Raw genomic sequence first — 16,944 nt, 5'->3', positions numbered from 1 at the left:
CAAGTAAAGTATGATTTAGCACATGGTTCTGTTAGCCACTGCACTTCATCCCTCTAAAGAAACCCTTTGAGCCCCATTGAATTAACTAACAACCCCAGGGGCTGCTTTCTGGACCGCCTACTGGTTCAGTTTTTTTTGGGCACTCCACCCTAGGGTTTAGTGAGAACTGCCGGGAAGTAGAGCTTGCACACATTCAGACTGAAGAAACAAGAAAGTGATATCAATTGAACCACAAGTGCAGCTAATCTCTGGTTATTTATGTGAAAGTTTTGCCTAGTGAGGCCAGCATGGAATCTTGCTGCTCTTTGGGGTTCTGCATAGAATTTTGCTGCTTTTTGGGGTTCTTCCTGGAATCTTGCTGCTCTTTGGGGTTCTGTATAGAATCTTGCTGCTCTTTGGGGTTCTGTATGGAATCTTGCTGCTTTTTGAGATTCTGCATGGAATCTTGCTACTGTCATGGGGTATCTGCAATATAAGCTTTGAAAAGTCCCAGTTCAACACTCAGGTTGCTCTTTTCCAGTTCTTGCACACACTTCCATGAGGAAGTCACCAGACCTTCCCCCAATGACACAGTTCATTCTCAAAAACAAAAAAGAAAGAAAGAAATTTCCCAAAACACTGCCTTATTTTCAGTAGCAATTTATTCATGCAGTACTCAGTTAAATTATTTCACCACTAGGGTGTCCTCTCTCACCATCCACCCCTTCTCCATTCCCCTTCCCTAGGAGCCCTTTTTAATGGAGAAACAGAAAACCTAATGTCTTTCTCTTGTCATTTAATGTCCTTCTCTTGTCGTTTTTGTTCTTACTCCAAACATTAAAAAGCACCAGTTCAACAAAAACACAGCCTTGTTTTTTGCCAAGGCTGTGCAGCCCTCCTCCTTCCTAGTGTTTGACATCAAACTGGAACTACCCGCAGCTGCTGTTGACCCTTTCAAACCAAAACCTTCCGGCCTTGTTTTCTGTACAGAAATAAAGCAAGCAAGATAATGTTCACAAACTTAACTTCATAGGTTCAGTAGAACTGAGGTCTCCTCCATCTCTACTGAAGTTTCATCTGGTTTAAAAGGTGTCTGTTCACAGTCCATGGGCTCAAGATCTTCCTCTTCCTGTCTCAACATCCTCCCTTCTGTGTCCGCCCCTCTATTGGGCTGGGTAGCATGCCCCTGTTTTCCAGGATCCTCTTTCCCTTGAGAGTTGTCCCTAAACTGAGGATTACTCCCCCTATCATTTTTCTTGTTTCTTAGGATAAGCTTAGGGGTCTTACAGGAATACCTTTGCTGTTCTTCTCCACATTTCTCTTTGGAATTCTGTGTGGAACATTGCTGCTCTTTGACATTCTGCCAGGTACTTGTGACCTGGCTACATTTGGAAGCAGGTACTGGGCTAGATGGACCATTACTCTGACCTATTATGACTATTCTTATTCTTTTAGGAGGAGGAGACAGGTTGATGCAGAAAATGGACCTTGGAGTGTTTACTGATGCAGAGGTTTACAGCTGTGATCAGAGAACAGCCAACCCTTGTTACAACATGAACCTGTGGCACTGTACTTTTCATTGAACTGAAGGATGAATGCAAGCCCATAATGTCTTTAATTTTAATTTTGACCATATGCAATACTTCCTCTCTAAGGCTTTGTAGCAGGACCTAACACTCCACTGATAGTATTAAATGTCGTTGTTTAACAAGCCTGTCCTGGAATACACCTTTGCTAGTCTGTTTTTCAGAATATCCACAATGAATATGTGTATGAGTGAGATTTACAAGCAATGGGAGCAATGCAAATAGTCTTGGGCATATTCATTATGGATATCCCAAAATGTAAACTAGCAGGGTGTGTCCTGCTTATGTGACTTCTGCTTTGCTGACATGACAGGTCCTTCAAGAACTGATAAGTCAATGCTAAGGATGTACTATTAAATACACGATTTAGGTTAAAGTGTTTCTTTCAAAGTCCCTGCTTTGTTCTATGCCTGTTTGAACAGAATTAGTCACTTAAAAGTTATTTCCATTTCTCTGCTCCATGGAAATAACTAGTTTCTTCTGCTATGCATTCTGTAACTAGTTTACAATTTGCTTGTCAGGTTCCCTAGGATGTTCTGCAAGTATGGAGGAATGGTGGCCCTTCCACGCTGCAATGTCTGCCATCCATATGCACTTGGCTTCATTTTACAGAGACACACTCTTTGGAAAGCTTCAACTTCCTCTGCAGTCTTTACCGCTCGAACTGAACAGATTGTCACTCGAGGAAAGGAGCAACTTGTGTCTGGCACACCCATTCTTTCTTTTAAAGCCTTTAGAAAAAGCCCGACTAGACTATGCACGCCAGTATCATGGCAGAGAAAAACTGGGATGCTGGCCTATTTTTCAACAGCATCAGTTTCTGACAACAGCAGCAGGCTCGGCTGGTATGAGAGCTTTGCTGATTCAGCTCCAGTTCACATGGCAGAGAACATGCTGACCAGTCTGCAGGAGGTGTCCGGGTTGCCATGGTGGGCAAATATTATCTGTGCCACAGTGGCACTGAGGACAGCTATTACCTTACCTCTAGCTATATATCAGATGTACATCATAGCCAAGGTGGGTTGGAAAGACACACAGAGTGAAGTGGAGGTGTCTAATGCAATTATGCACTGCTTAGTTTCAGTAGTTTGGGAACAAGGTCAGGGCCTTGCAGACTTCTATGTTCTGTGCCTTGAAAATGGCAAGGAGAAATCAAGATCAAGTATAAATATGTCGTATTGCATCATGCCTTATTCTATGAGTTTTTATCTTATTGGGCAGACTGGATGGACCATACAGGTCCGGAAATGGCAATCGCCATAACGGCAAATGTAAGCCACATTGAGCCTGCAAATAGGTGGGAAAATGTGGGATACAAATGCTACAAATAATAATAATAATCTGCTATCTTCTACTATGTTACTATGTTTGTATGGTTTTAATAGGATGATATGAAGCTGCACTCTGTTAAGATTTTCAGAGTATGAGGTAAGACGGGATGGGGAGTGGCAAATGTTACTGTATAGTTAATGTATGCCTCCTATGGTACCTTCTGTGCACCCTCGTCTTGTGCAGGATCACTTATCTGAACCTCCAGAAGGTTTGAGTCATGTGATTCTCTCCCCTCCCCACCCATATTCATCATGGATATCCCAAAAACCAGACTGGCTAAGGTGTACTCCAGCACCGGCTTAAGAAACACTGGTTTAAGACGTCTTGACTGCTGAAATCTATCAGTGGATATGGGAAGGACAAAACAGTAGAATGAGGAGCCTGACCAAAAAAGTAAAGGAGGGCAGGAGGGGGAAGAATAAGAAAAAGGATCAGGAGAGCGAAGGGGTGGGGGACAGATTGAGGTGCAGGATCAAGAGAGTGGAAAAAGGGGGCAGGTTGAGGCCTGGGATCAGTAACACGTGAGGCGTATTTTCAAAGCACTTAGCCTTCCAAAGTTCCATAGAAACCTATGGAACTTTGGAAGGCTAAGTGCTTTGAAAATGAGCCCCTAATAGTAACACAGTAAATGAAGGCAGATAAAGACCCACATTGTCCATCCAGTCTGCCTAACAAAGTGGCTAGAGCATGCAGACCCAGTCATGCTTAAACGCTGGTTGTCAAGTCTCCATCATTCCAACCATATAGGCAGCCAGACATGATGGAGTCTTGATTAGAACCATATATCATCTCAAGTGTTGCTTACAGTATTCAACTTACCAGTCAAGATGTTTTCCCTCCCCCCTGAGCTGCACAGCATCCTCACTTGCAGCACATGACAATAAAGTGATCTACAACACTGGAGTTGCTGAAGCTTCACCTGTTTTTTGCCATTTGCGGGATACAGAGTGTAGAAGTCTGTCTGGCATTGGCCTCAGTTCCCCATGCTGGATTTGGCTAATCTTGCGAAGAGGGCAGAATGAGGCGTGGAATCAGGAGACTGAAAGAGGGGGAGGCAGAGAGAACTGTAGAATCAGGAGAGTGAAGGGGGGACAGAGGAAAGGTCAGGCTCGGGAGAATGAAGGTGGGAACAAAGGAAGGAGCAGGATTGGGAGAGTGAAGGGGGACAGAGGAAGGAGTAGGACCAGGAGAGAGAAGTGGGGGGGGACAGAGGAAGGAGCAGGACCAGGAGAGTGAAGGGAGGAGGGAGAGAGGAAGGAGCAGGATCAGGAGAGTGATGGGAGGACAGAGGAAGGAGCAGAATCAGGAGAGTGAAAGATGGGGAGGCAGAGAGAGGTGTAGAATCAGAAAAGTGAAGGGGGGGGGGGACAGAAGAACGAGCAGAATCAGGAGCGTGAAGGGAGGACAGAGGAAGTAGCAGGATCAGGAGAGTGAAAGATGGGGAGGCAGAGAGAGGTGTAGAATCAGAAAAGTGAAGGGGGGGGACAGAAGAACGAGCAGAATCAGGAGAGTGAATGATGGGGAGGCAGAGAAAGGTGCAGAATCAAGAGAGTAAAAGGGGGGGACAGAAGAAGGAGCAGAATTAGGAGTGTGAAGGGGGACAGAGGAAGGAGCAGGATCAGGAGAGTGAAGGGATCAGAAGCGTGAAAGGGGGACAGAGGAAGGAGCAGGAGCGTGAAGAGATCAGGAGAGTGAAGAGGGACAGAGGAAGGGAAAAGATTGAGAGGGTGAAGGGAGAGTGAAAGGAGGACAGAAGAAGGATCAGGAGAGCGAAGGGGGGGGGGCAAAGAAAGGGGCAGGATCAGGAAGGGGCAGACGGACGTGTGGCATCAGGAATGGAGGTAAGAGGCAGATGGAGGTGCAGCATCAGAAGAAGAGAGGAGGGGCCAGAGGGAGGTCCAGCATCAGGAGAGGGGAGGTGGGAAGGTCATGGAGGTGCAGCATCAAGAGAGGGGCGGTTGAGGGCAGAGGGTGGTGTGGCATCAGGAGAGGGAAGATGAGGGGTTGAGGGAGGTGCAGCATCAGGAGAGGGGAGGTGGAGGGCAGAGAGGTACAGCATTAAGAGAGGGGAGGTGGGGGGCAGAGATGTGCAGCATCAGGAAAGAGAAGAGGCGTGGCATAGTAGTGAGTTATGGAATCAGCTAGGTTTTTTTCAGTCTAGTTACCGCATGTGGAATGTGTAGCCTCTTCCTTTTCTTTAACTAGGTGGAGAATTTACAGCCTGAAATAGAAAATCTTGTGAAACAGCTCCAGTTTGAAGTTTCTGTTTACGGAAAGCAGAAAGGGTGGTCTGAAAGAGTTGCCAGGTGAGTGTGTGCTTTATTTTCTGCTTAAGCAGACAGTAAAAATTACCTTTTATTTTAATACTAGTAAAAAAGGCCCGTTTCTGACACAAATGAAACGGGCGCTAGCAAGGTTTTCCTCGGATTGTGTATGTTTGAGAGAGTGTGTGTGAGAGTGACTATGTGAGAGACAGAGTGAATGTGCGAGTGTGTGTGTGTGACAGAGAGAAAGTGAGACTGGGTGCGAGTGTGTCTGTGGGGCTCATTTTCAAAGCACTTAGACTTACAAAGTTCCATTGGTTATTATGTAACTTTGTAAGTCTAAGTGCTTTGAAAATACGCCTCAATGTGTGAGAATGAGAGTGTGTGCCAGGGTCCCCCCTCCCTCCCTGTTCCAGGGTCGTCTCCCCTCCCTCCCTCCCAGTTTCAGGGTCTGTCCCCTCCCAGTTTCAGGGTCGGCACCCCCCTCCCTCCCTCTCAGTTTCAGGGTCCAGGCGCCCCCCTTCTGTCCGACGTGCAGGCTCCCTACAGTGTATGTCTGAGTGTGTATGTGTTTCCTTGGATTGTGTACATTTGAGACAGTGTGTGTATGTGAGAGAGTGTTTCTGTGTGTGAGAGATGCAGTGTGTGTTTCAAATACCATACAAATGTGTGTGTGACAGTGAGTTACAGTGTGACAGAGTATGTGTGTGTTTGTGTGTGGCTACAACTACCATGACCCGTTCCTTCCCTACCTCTCCTTCCGCCCGATGTGCAGGCCGGCCACCCCCCCCCCCCCCCTTTTCGTCCGAAGTGCAGGGCCTCCCCCGTTCTGTCCGAGGGGATGTCCCCCACCCATTCCGTGCGTGGTGCAGGTCCCCCCTTCCTTGCAGTTTCTGACACCCGCGCGTTTTCCACAGGGGCGGGCAGTGCCTCGGGGTTGTTTGAAGAACGGTTTTGTAAGTCAGGGAACAGACATTAAAGTGAGTGAGCGTCCCCTCCCTCCTTAACGTTATGGGTCCACGTTAGTAGTTTTTCGGATGGCCTCCGCCATCTCCGCACTTGGCTTCTCTGCGCGCTCCGGCTGTCCCGGTACCACCCTCGCTCAGTCCCTCCGTCTCGGTTGCACTTTCGTCCCTCCCTCCCAGTTCCAGGTTCATCGTCCCTCCCTTCCTCCTTCCCTCCCTTCCAGTTCCAGGCCCCTCAACGGTTCTGACAAGTGAGCTGTGCTCCCCAGCCAACCAGCAGATGGAGATAGAGAACACTGACCTGCAGTGATGTCATTACCAATATAAGGATGGTTGCAGCTTGCACAGTCTCTCTCATGTGGCCTGGCTCTCTAGGGTGTAGACTATGGTCTGTAACCCAGAGGACAAATTTCATTGCCATGTTGCTGCTCTTAGGGATTGATCTATAGACCTTCTCCCTAACTGAGCCTGGAGAAGTCCCTTTCCAGGGTTGCGATGTGGCTCTTGGGTGAGTGTGACACCTTTTCTGTTAGGTGCCCTGCAGAGTCACATTAGCAATGTTATTGTGGTGGGTGTAGGGTACTGGGCTATACTCCCATGGTGCTTTTCCCCCCTGCTAACTGGGTCAGAGTGTGCCCTGTTTTGTTTCCAGTAGTCCATGAGGTAGTGGCCATTTTTGTAAGCCAGTTTTAGATCCCTTTCATGTGTTACCCACGTTAGAGAATGTTATTACCTTGAATGTGGCTGAAAGAGGGCATTGTACACCATTCTGCCAGCTCTGACCTACTGCTAATCTCAGTACCAGGGAGACTCTTTGCCAGTGGGGCAGAACCTCTGATCTGCAGTTAACTGTGAGTAAACGTACTTATTCAAATAAAGGACTTTTTCAAAGAGATTAGTCTTCAGGTGTCAACTGGTGTGCCAAGGTTATACAGCAGCAACAAGTCCTAGAGATCTGCGTGTATGCAGGTCCCTGGAGCACTTTTAGTGGGTACCGCAGTGCACTTAAAGCAGGCGGACCCAGGCCCATCCCCCCCTACCTGTAACACTTGTGCTGGTAATGGAAGCCCTCCAAAACCCACTGTACCCACATGTAGTTGCCCCCTTCACCCTAAGAGCTTTGGTAGTGTTGTACCCAAGTAAGGGAGCTATGCATGTGGGAGGTTTTTCTGAAGTCCACCTCACTGACTTGTGTGCAAGGACGGTGAGCCCTTAGGTCCCGTAAGGCCCCGAGGGACCTTAAGGAACAGCCGTGCAACCCCAAGTCTTCACCCGCGGCGACCGCCGTTCACCAAGGGTTGAGCCCCCAGCTGCAGGCGGTCAACGGGACTTCAGGAACCGCGGGGTGCCGCGCTGACCCGGACAGGGACCAGGAGAGCAGAGGGCAGATGGAGAAAGAGAACATCCAAAAATGGGCAAAGTTCAGGGCAGGCAGCAGACAACGAAGTCAAGATCCTGCAAGAGGTCGAGGCAGGCAGCGAGCAGGGAAAACCAGGAACAGTCCAAAGGTCAAAACCAGAAGAACAAGGAACGCAGAGGAACACAGGAAACAGGCCTCGGGAACAGAACCAGAAGCAAAGTTCTAACTCAGTCTCTTCCTTTAAGACTGCACAGCATCAGCCGCCCCGCCCCCGCAGGTATAGCCAACCAACCCGAGCCTGGCTATTGACAGAGCCCTTCTGATTGGCTCTGTCTGCCCAATCCAGCACCTCAGAGGCGGAGCTCCAAACCTCCGCGCCCGGGAGAGACAAGGACGCCGGCCAATGCGCCCGGGCACCGCCTCCTCCTCCAGCGCAAACACTGCCCCCACAACCGGCGACCATTTGGCCGGGCTAAACCGTATTATCGAAAAAAAAAGATGGCCAATTTTTAGATGTTTTTCTATGAAGTCCAAACAGCAAAACAGAAAGTACCAGGAGCCTTCAAAAAAAGGAATAAGAATTTTTAATCGAATGTAGATAAAAATCAAGGTAAGGTATACACAAAAAGTAGCACATATGAGTTTATCTTGTTGGGCAGACTGGATGGACCGTGCAGGTCTTTTTCTGCCGTCATCTACTATGTTACTTTGTATGTTATAGATGAAACAATGTTTCGGCGCACAGCAATATGCTGCACCACCGTGTTATCCCTTTGTACAATATCAAAAGGAGATACTCTCACCAAACAACTTCTGGTCACAAGCTCTTGAGAGTGTCTCTCCTTTTGATATTGTACAAAGGGATAGCACGGTGGTGCAGCATATTGCTTCCAGCCCACAGCCATACGTTTTTTGCTACACTTCGTGACCCCTGACGCAGGCGCTGTGCGCCGAAACACGGACCCTGTCAGATCCATTCTAGGATTGTTTCATCTATACATTCGATTAAAAATTCTTGTCCGTCAGAAGTGCGTTCAGATCATAAGGTGGCCTGTCAGGGGCGTGTTAAGGGTGTAATCTGAGCGTTCCTAACACTTGGCCATTTTTCTGCCCTAATGGAACAAAACAAAAACATCCAGGGCTATAATTTGGAAATTTTGGTCTAGACCTGTTTTATTATCGAATAAGCCACAAAAAAGTGCCCAAAATGACCACTGGAGGAAATCAGGGATGTGACCTCCCCTTACTCCTCCAGTGGTCACTAACCCCTCCCACCTCCCAAAAATGTGATTTAAAACATTACTTACCAGCCTTTATGCCAGCCTCAGATATTATACTCGGGTCCATTAGAGCAGCATGCAGGTCCCTGGAGTAGTCTAGCGGTGGGTGCAGTGCACTGCAGACAGATGGACCCAGGCCCATACCTCTCCCACCTGTTACACTTGTGGCAAAGGCCAAGGTTGGACACCCCTGGTAAGCACATTTACTGAATCCCCTGCTATAAATGTCACTGCATGCCACTGTAAATATACTAAATAGCACCGGTCCCAGTACAGGCCCCTGCGGCACTCCACTATTCACCCTCCTCCATTTAGAAAAATGGCCATTTAACCTTACCCTCTGTTTTTTGTCCAGTAACCAATTCTTAATCCCGTATATACGTCTGGCAGATGACCATGGTCCTTGTTCAGGATTTTCCTCCATGCTCGCCTTTACAAAATATCCAGCCCCAGTAGCATACATATGTTCTCACACAAGCTTACACCTGCACATGTTTGTACTCTCATATTCTATAAAACACACATGTACATTACAACTTTATCCATGCTGTGCCGACACTACACCCTGGGAACATCTACACATGGTGCATATATGCATATCTCCCGCTTCCCCATTGTAGTGAATCTTCCTTTAAAACCTTGAAGGTCAACTTGAAGGCCTGCCTTTGTAGTCAGGCTTTCGGAGAGTCAGACTGATTAGATGGCATGAGGTTCACCAGCTAGAGACCTTGCTTGTCTTTCTAAACTGTATGGTGTGAATGATGATCTTTACTATTTTTAATTGGAGTTCCTTTCATGTTTCAATTTTTTTTTTAGCCTGTACACCATTCTGTACTGCTTTAGCAGCTAGAGTTGTTTAGCAAATCAAAATAAACTATAATCTACATGCCCTCTTGTTGGCACACGTACTTACACACATGTATACAATCGCAAAGTTCCTAAAAGCCCTTTTCTGCATGTAAAAGAGGTTTCACACGTGGAAAAAGTTTCCTCAAGCTAGAGCCAGAGGATTGTGGCTGCTTCACATGCGTTTGGCCTCAGGCAGTAAGGAATTGTCACCCTTACTTGGAGTCTCTTTCTGTAAATTGCTTTTGCTCTCTTTCATTTAGATTCCATTTCAGAAAAAACTTGAAGAGGATCATTTCAGGGTTGTATGTGCGAGATAACTGCCATCCATTCAAGGCCAGCCTGCTGATGTGGATTCAGATCCCCATGTGGGTCTTCATGTCTGTGGCTCTGCGCAATTTGAGTGTGGGGACACTTCATTCAGGAGACGGTAATGTAAATTTTGGTTGATCTACTGTCTCTGCATGTCTTCTAACCATTTGTAGCTGCAGAAAGTGTAGTTCTGTGGACTGCAGGGTAGGGAGCTACGGTTCTTTTAAAGTCACAGACTGGTTGCCATTGCAGAATAAGCATATATGTCTGATGAATATTTGGTGTGTATACCCTGTAAAACAGACCTCAGCGCTGCTTATGCAAATTTGGATTGCTTTGAGGAGTAGCCTACTGGTTAGTGCGGCGGACTTTGATCCTGGGGAACTGGGTTCAATTGCCACTGCAGCTCCTTGTGACCTTGGGCAAGTCACTTAACCCTCCATTGCCCCAGATACAAAAAACTTAGATTGTGAGCCCTCTAGGGACAGATAAAGTACCTGCATATATGTGTACAGCGCTCTATATGTCTAGTAGCACTATAGAAATGATTATTAGTAGTAGTCCTATTCCCTTTCCCTTCCCCTGTTCCTGCCTCAGTTAGCAGGAGTCTGAGTAACAAGCACCACACTGGCAGACCTCTACCTCTGGAGAATGTAGCATTTCTCTTCTAAACCATTTCATTAAAAAGTAATCATCATTTTGAGCTATCAATGGGAAAGTATGGATTGCTGAGATGTGGTTGCATTTCCAAAGTGAAAAGAATGCTTGAGGCCATTCCTGTTGCTTTGTGATATGTGGGTCTGCCCAAGACTAGAGGCCAACCAAATTTTCTGTTTGGCTTTGTTGCCAAAAGTAAAGTAGCCCAAAAATCCATATTTGGCCTTGGTTTTTCTTTTGGCCAAAAATCCCAGTGTATCTTTAGCTGGAACCAAAACTTTGTGCTGTGCCCATAGAACCCTTCCTCCTTCCTTCCACAAAAGGAGCAGCCCCTTCCCCTCTTTCTCAAGCAAGAGCAGCTGTGCTCCTGGACTCCCTCTCCTCTCCCCCCCCCCCACCAAGAAACTCCTACCCATCCTTAGACCCCCCCCCACCCCCCGTCTACCTAACACTGACTGGTGTTTTACTGGTAACATAGTAGATGACAGCAGATAAAGACCTTACGGGTCCGTCCAGTCTGCCTGTTGATTCCTAGTCACTCCTGCCCATGTGGCTCTGTTGTCCAAATGGCTGCTGCAGCCTCAAGCAGTAGACTTGTGAGACCGCCAATAGAGGTCATGGCAACCATTTTGACAGTAGAGCCACTTGGGTAGGAGTGACTGAGGATCGCTCCTGCCCCAATGACGCCACTAGATGAACCAGTGAGAGGTAGGCCGTGGAGGGGGCAGGGTCCGGTTATAGCTGAAACTGAGTGATAAGTTTTGGTCACAGATTTGGATTTGTGAACCCCCCCCCCCCCCCCAAAAAAAAAAAAAAAAAAAAAAAAGAAAGGAAATTGTTTGAGTTTTCCTCTACCTAGGACACTAGATATACCATGGAGTCAATACGCCTAGATTCTGAGGACAAGCTGCTGAAACTGGGTGACGTTGGGTCTTGGAGAACTTCTGTTCTCAGCCTATTGATGTCTGGGCATTGGAAAGAGGGAAGCAGCCACACTGTTTGAAAGCAGCTAAGGTTGGGAGGCCTAATGGCAATGTGTTCTTCCACCACCTTCCCTCTCTCTGGCTTGCACAAAGTTGTTGTTTCTGCTATGGGTAGGGATTGTGCTTCTCCACTGGAGCCTTTTTGTTTGGTCCAGCAACAACAACAGCAGACCACCACAGACTCACAGAGCAACTGTAGAAAGCACAATGCCTGACGTGGCCATATTTCACCTACAAGGCTGTGTTGGGCAACTGTTGACCAGACATAAAACAATAGATAAAAAATAGTTTTTAAAAAGTCCCTTTACCAAACCATTTAAAATAATAACAATTTAAAAAAAACATGTATACTGTTTGTGCTAAAAACAAACAGAAATCAACCGAAGTAACCAATTCATTAACCTGTCAGCCAAAATTCTGGTATAAATCTTTGTATCCACCCCCTAGAGTGAGATTGGACAATAGGAGCCACAGAAAGTAGCATCTTTTCCATCCTTAGGCAGTATCGTCACCCCAGCTAATCACATAAAATAGTGTAGTTTACTACCCTCTTCCAGCAAATTAAATAACTCCAGAAAAGGCTGAATAAGTAAGTCTTGGAAAAGTTTATAAAACTTAACAGTAAATCTGTTCAACCCTAGGGACTTTCCAAGTCTCATAGTCCGAAGGGCTTGTCTAATCTCTAAGCCAATAATCAGTCTAACAAGGCGCTCCCGATGGATGAAGCTACCTGCTTAATACAGATGGAATCCTGATAAGTGTCAATGCTAACATCGTCCCCTACATGATCGGGGGTGTATAACAGTATGTAGTACTTAACAAATCGCGCTCGTATATCCTATTCTCCCCAAACATCCCGCCCATCAGCTGTTTTAATCCTCAGGAGGTTGTTCTGCATTCTGCTAACCTTTAACTTATGTGCCAAAAGTCAGCTAGCCTTATTATTAAACTCAAAGGAACATTGCTTTAACAATTGTAACCGATATTGGAGATCTTCTGCCTCCCCTGTCCTAAAGCCTCCAACCGTAGCCACAGGTCCCTCCTCCCCGGCTGTTGTTTATGAGCAATCTCCAGTCTCTGTAAAGTAGCATGAATTTCCCCCACCCTCATCTTTTTAACAAAGGTTGCAGTGGAGATAAATTAATCACACAATGTAGCTTTTAATCCCTCCTACAACCCTTCAGGGGAAACATCAGGTCTACTGTTAAACCTCAAGTACTCCTCCAAACAATTACACGCCCACTTCACTATAAGGGGGTCAACTAATAAGCTATCATTGAGCCTCCGATATACGAGGCCTGGAGCTTTAGCACTCTCAGACATGTAATGGACTCAAATTTGGATCCCATTACTGCATTCAGCAACCCCTTATCTACAAAAACATAATGGAGGAATAGGAGTGGTGGACAGGTGAAAAGCATGTGTAGCCCCTCTGCATCGGATGTAACCACTGCCATATGTCCACCACATTAAGGGAGTCTACAAACTGCTGTCTATCCTTTTTGCTATAACTCCCGTATTATGCAGCCTTGGTGTACTAGTTAAATTAAAGTCACACTCACCACCTACAACTAAGTGACACTGTTTTTTCAAAATAATGTCCATGTGAAGTTTGAAAAAGTCCCCCTGATTTTCATTAGGCACGTAAGTTAACCAATGTATATTTTGTTCTATTCACTGACACAACTACCAATAAAAAAAATGATCCTGTATGTCTTGTTTGATCCAGAAGACTTGCACTGAGATAGACACCCTAATAGTTGTGGGAAACCGGGCATCAGTTACATAATGCTATGCCTCCTTAGTAAGGGGGTCTCCTGAAGAAAACATATAGCACCTCCCACCCTAGAAAGTTCCCTAAACAACATTGACCTTTTGAATGGGGCGTTTAAGGCCTCTCAGGTGATCCCATAGTACTAACAGACAGCAGCTACTCTCTGATAACTCGGCCCAAGAACCACACCCCCTCCCCCTACTTCTCCTCTCCCCAACCAAACTTCCATGGGAAAACATAATCTCCCACCAAATATTCATGGTTTGACGTGGATTTGTTACTATTCGTAAACTGCGTGCTATTCGAGGATATGTGGATGAAGAGAGCTTTTTGAAGATGCTTTTTATGGCACAGTTTGATTATGCTAATGCTGTCTTGGCAAGTATTACCAACAAGAATATTAAGAAACTTCAGACCCTTCAACACGCTGTGATTAGGGTGTTGGGTCAGGCTGTTACATTTGAACATGTCACTCCGTTATACATATATTATCATTTGCTTGCCTGTATTTTACAGGATTCAATTTCAGCTAATGGTTTTGACTCGTAGAGCAGTGTATGAAAAAGTGCCTGTGACGCTCACTAAATTAGACAATATCAGCCGACGAGGTTACTGCGATCGCAAGATAAAATGCTTTTGGAGATTCCCCCAGTCATGGAAACTTGTTTGATGCCCACAAGGAAGGGAGCGTTTTTTTCTTTTTAGCAATTTCCATGTGGCCTGCTTGCCCGCAAATTTTGCAAGATGTTCAGTCTCTTACACATTTTATGCATTTGTTGAAGGCTCATTATTTTATGAAGGCCTTCTTGGCCTCATTGTCTGAGGATCAGGGAATGGCCAGCTCTTTTTATCTATGTAAATCTCGCTGAACCTCTTTGGTATGTTGTCATCCTTAAGAAGTAAAGTAATGTAGTCTGGGATCTGGCATGGTTTGGTTAAATTTTTTTTTAATGTATGGGGTTTTTTTTGGGAGGGGGGGTTGAGTGATCTTGTGTGGTTGAGCCTTTCCTATTTTAAATGGTATTTTTTTTTCAGTCTGTTAATGATGTACACTGCTATGTTCTTGCTTATAATAAGCCAATGCAGTATAGAAAGTTTAATAAACTATATGCGGTCCCAAACCCCCGCATTCCATCCCACATCCACTCATTTGCCCTGCACCCCCCTCCCAAACAGAGACCTGTTCATTCATCAAAATGATAGAGGGGATGGAACTCCTCCCATATGAGGAAAGGCTAAAGAGATTAGAGCTCTTCAGCTTGGAAAAGAGACAGCTGAGGGAAGATATGATCAAGGTCTACCAAATACCGAGTGGTATGGAGTAGGTGGAGGTGAATCGATTTTTCACTCATTCAAAAAGTACAAAGACCAGGGGGGACACTCAATGAAATAGTATGGGAATACCTTTAAAACAAATAAGAGGAAATATTTTTTCAAAGAATAGTTAAAGCTCTGGAACTTGCTGCCAGAGGATGTGGTTAACAGCAGTTAGCGTATCTGGGTTTAAAAAAATGTTTGGACAAGTTACTGGAGGAAAAATCCATAGTCTTATTGAGATGGACATGGGGGAAGCCACTGCTTGACCTGGGATTGGTAGCATGGAATGGTGCTACCAATTGGGTTCTGCCAGGTACTTGTGACATGGGTTGGTCACTGCTGAAAGCAGGATACTGGGCTAGATGGACCATTGGTCTGACCCAGTATGGCTATTCTTATGTTTTTATACACCTCACACGCCCCCATACCCATCCGTCTGTTTAAGTCCTGCATCATAGCCTCCAAAAGACTGTAAAAAACTGGGCACTGAAACAAGATTTGTTTTAGAACAAGGCCCAGTGCCATACTCCAATCACCGAAGTCCAGTGCTCACTCCCTTCTTGGCTCTGTGGCCTCACTGGTGCACACTCCTATCCACCTTTTGCCACTGAAAGCCTGTGAGTTTCTGGCGGACATCTAGCTGCTCAGCACTTTTATTTGCTATGGGCGTTAGATCCGCACTTTCCTTCTTGAGTACATGGCATCATCCACTGTGGCAACTCTCTTCTGTACACCATATTAACCGTGACCAACAATCCCAAGGAAAATATCCATTTATATTTCCACTGAGCACACTGCATTGCTTTAGTAACATCTCGAAATGCCTTGTGCTTTTACAGCGTGCTATAAGCCAAGTCTTGATAAACCGCAGACTGATGGCCATGCCATTGAAGAGGCCCTGATTCTCTGACTATACACATTTAATCACTTCTGATCAGTAAATTGTGGAAAACACACTATAACGTTACATGGTTTATCTGCAGTTCGTGGCCCTAGAGACCTATGCACCCGCTCAGTGGGAATAGACAAGGACTCAACCTGTAAAAGCCATACTGAGAATGATTGAACCACTTCCTCAATATTCTTAATTTCAGCAATCTCACATTATTCCGCCTGGATCTGTTCTCAATGTTCTCCAGTTTGGCCACAAGCTCCTGATATTTCTCTCGTAGCACCTCCACTCCACACTGAAGCTCCGACACGGTATCTTCACAACCATCCTTATGGGTCTCCACTCCCTCAATGTGCATGCCCATGTCAGCAAGATCTGCTTTTAATGAACTGAATCCTGTATCTGGGTCTTCATAGAACCAGTTTCCACTTTCCACCATCCATGCCTGCAAATTGGTTTTTGTTACTGCAGCCAATACCTCCAGCACCATCGGCTCGGAATGCTCAGCTGTCGGACTCCAATCTCCATGGGAGGTGCCACGGCCTTCCTCCTCCACCAGACATGCGCCACATGGGACTTTGCTCGTCTGGCGGTCTCCTACTTAGGGGCCAATTTACCATCCTCCAGTTTCTGTTTTGATGCCATACCGTACGGCCAGGTTAACACGGGCCCCAGTCTAAGCTGTGGGGGGTAAGAATCTCTAGGATGGGGTTTGCTCAAGCTGACGGCACAGCATGTACTCTTAAGTGTCCATCTTACTCGCTGACGTCACTTCCTCCTCTGTCTTTGATTTATTGATTTACTTATTGTTTTATATATGGTCAACAGTTACCCCTGGTGTAGCCTTGTAGACGAAACATAGTCACAATGGGCATTACGATTTTATTGATGTATTAAAACTTTCTATACTACTATTGCTCTGTGATTCTGTGGTGGTCTGCTGTTGTTGCTGCTAGATTTAGTGTAGCAGATCCCTGCCTTTTTGATGGGGAGGAGTAATGTGAATTGTTAGCAGGCTTGAAGGGTGATACTGTACAAGCACAGTAAAAGCATGTATAAGAGTTGAGGCAGTTTCTAGCTTGTCTGTGCCTGTGATTATGAAATTGTAGTTATGTGAGTGAATAATGAATGCATTATTTGGGGGTATGGGGGCAGTTTATGCTGTGTACACGCAGATGGTGGCAGGCGGAGCACTGTGGTTTCCAGACCTGACTCTGCCGGACTCAACATGGATTCTACCTATCTCTCTGGGACTCCTCAATCTGCTCATTGTAGAGGTGAGGGGTTTTTTTTTTTACTTAATTTTCTTAAGCTATTGTGCATTCTTGCTGCACAATAGACTGAAAACCATTTTACCTCGTTCTTGGTAAAAGGTAGTAAGCTTACTGTAATTTGCA

At 45.9% G+C, this 16,944-nt stretch overlaps 1 protein-coding gene across 1 annotated transcript in view; it reads left to right on the top strand.

The window, feature by feature from the left end:
- LOC115458885 (cytochrome c oxidase assembly protein COX18, mitochondrial-like) overlaps positions 1–16,944 on the top strand; it is a 41,726-nt gene that overhangs the window by 8,829 nt on the left and 15,953 nt on the right. Inside the window, exons 2-5 of the mRNA XM_030188723.1 lie at positions 2,087–2,582; positions 5,103–5,203; positions 9,876–10,042; positions 16,703–16,824. Of these exons, the coding sequence (XP_030044583.1) occupies positions 2,087–2,582; positions 5,103–5,203; positions 9,876–10,042; positions 16,703–16,824 (886 nt within the window). The remainder of the gene's footprint in view (positions 1–2,086; positions 2,583–5,102; positions 5,204–9,875; positions 10,043–16,702; positions 16,825–16,944) is intronic.

The sequence above is a fragment of the Microcaecilia unicolor genome, unplaced genomic scaffold (genome assembly GCF_901765095.1).
Source record: "Microcaecilia unicolor unplaced genomic scaffold, aMicUni1.1, whole genome shotgun sequence".
Lineage (NCBI taxonomy): Eukaryota > Metazoa > Chordata > Amphibia > Gymnophiona > Siphonopidae > Microcaecilia > Microcaecilia unicolor.
Note: the sequence above shows the minus strand (reverse complement) of the source record. Positions and strands in the feature narration are given on the sequence as shown.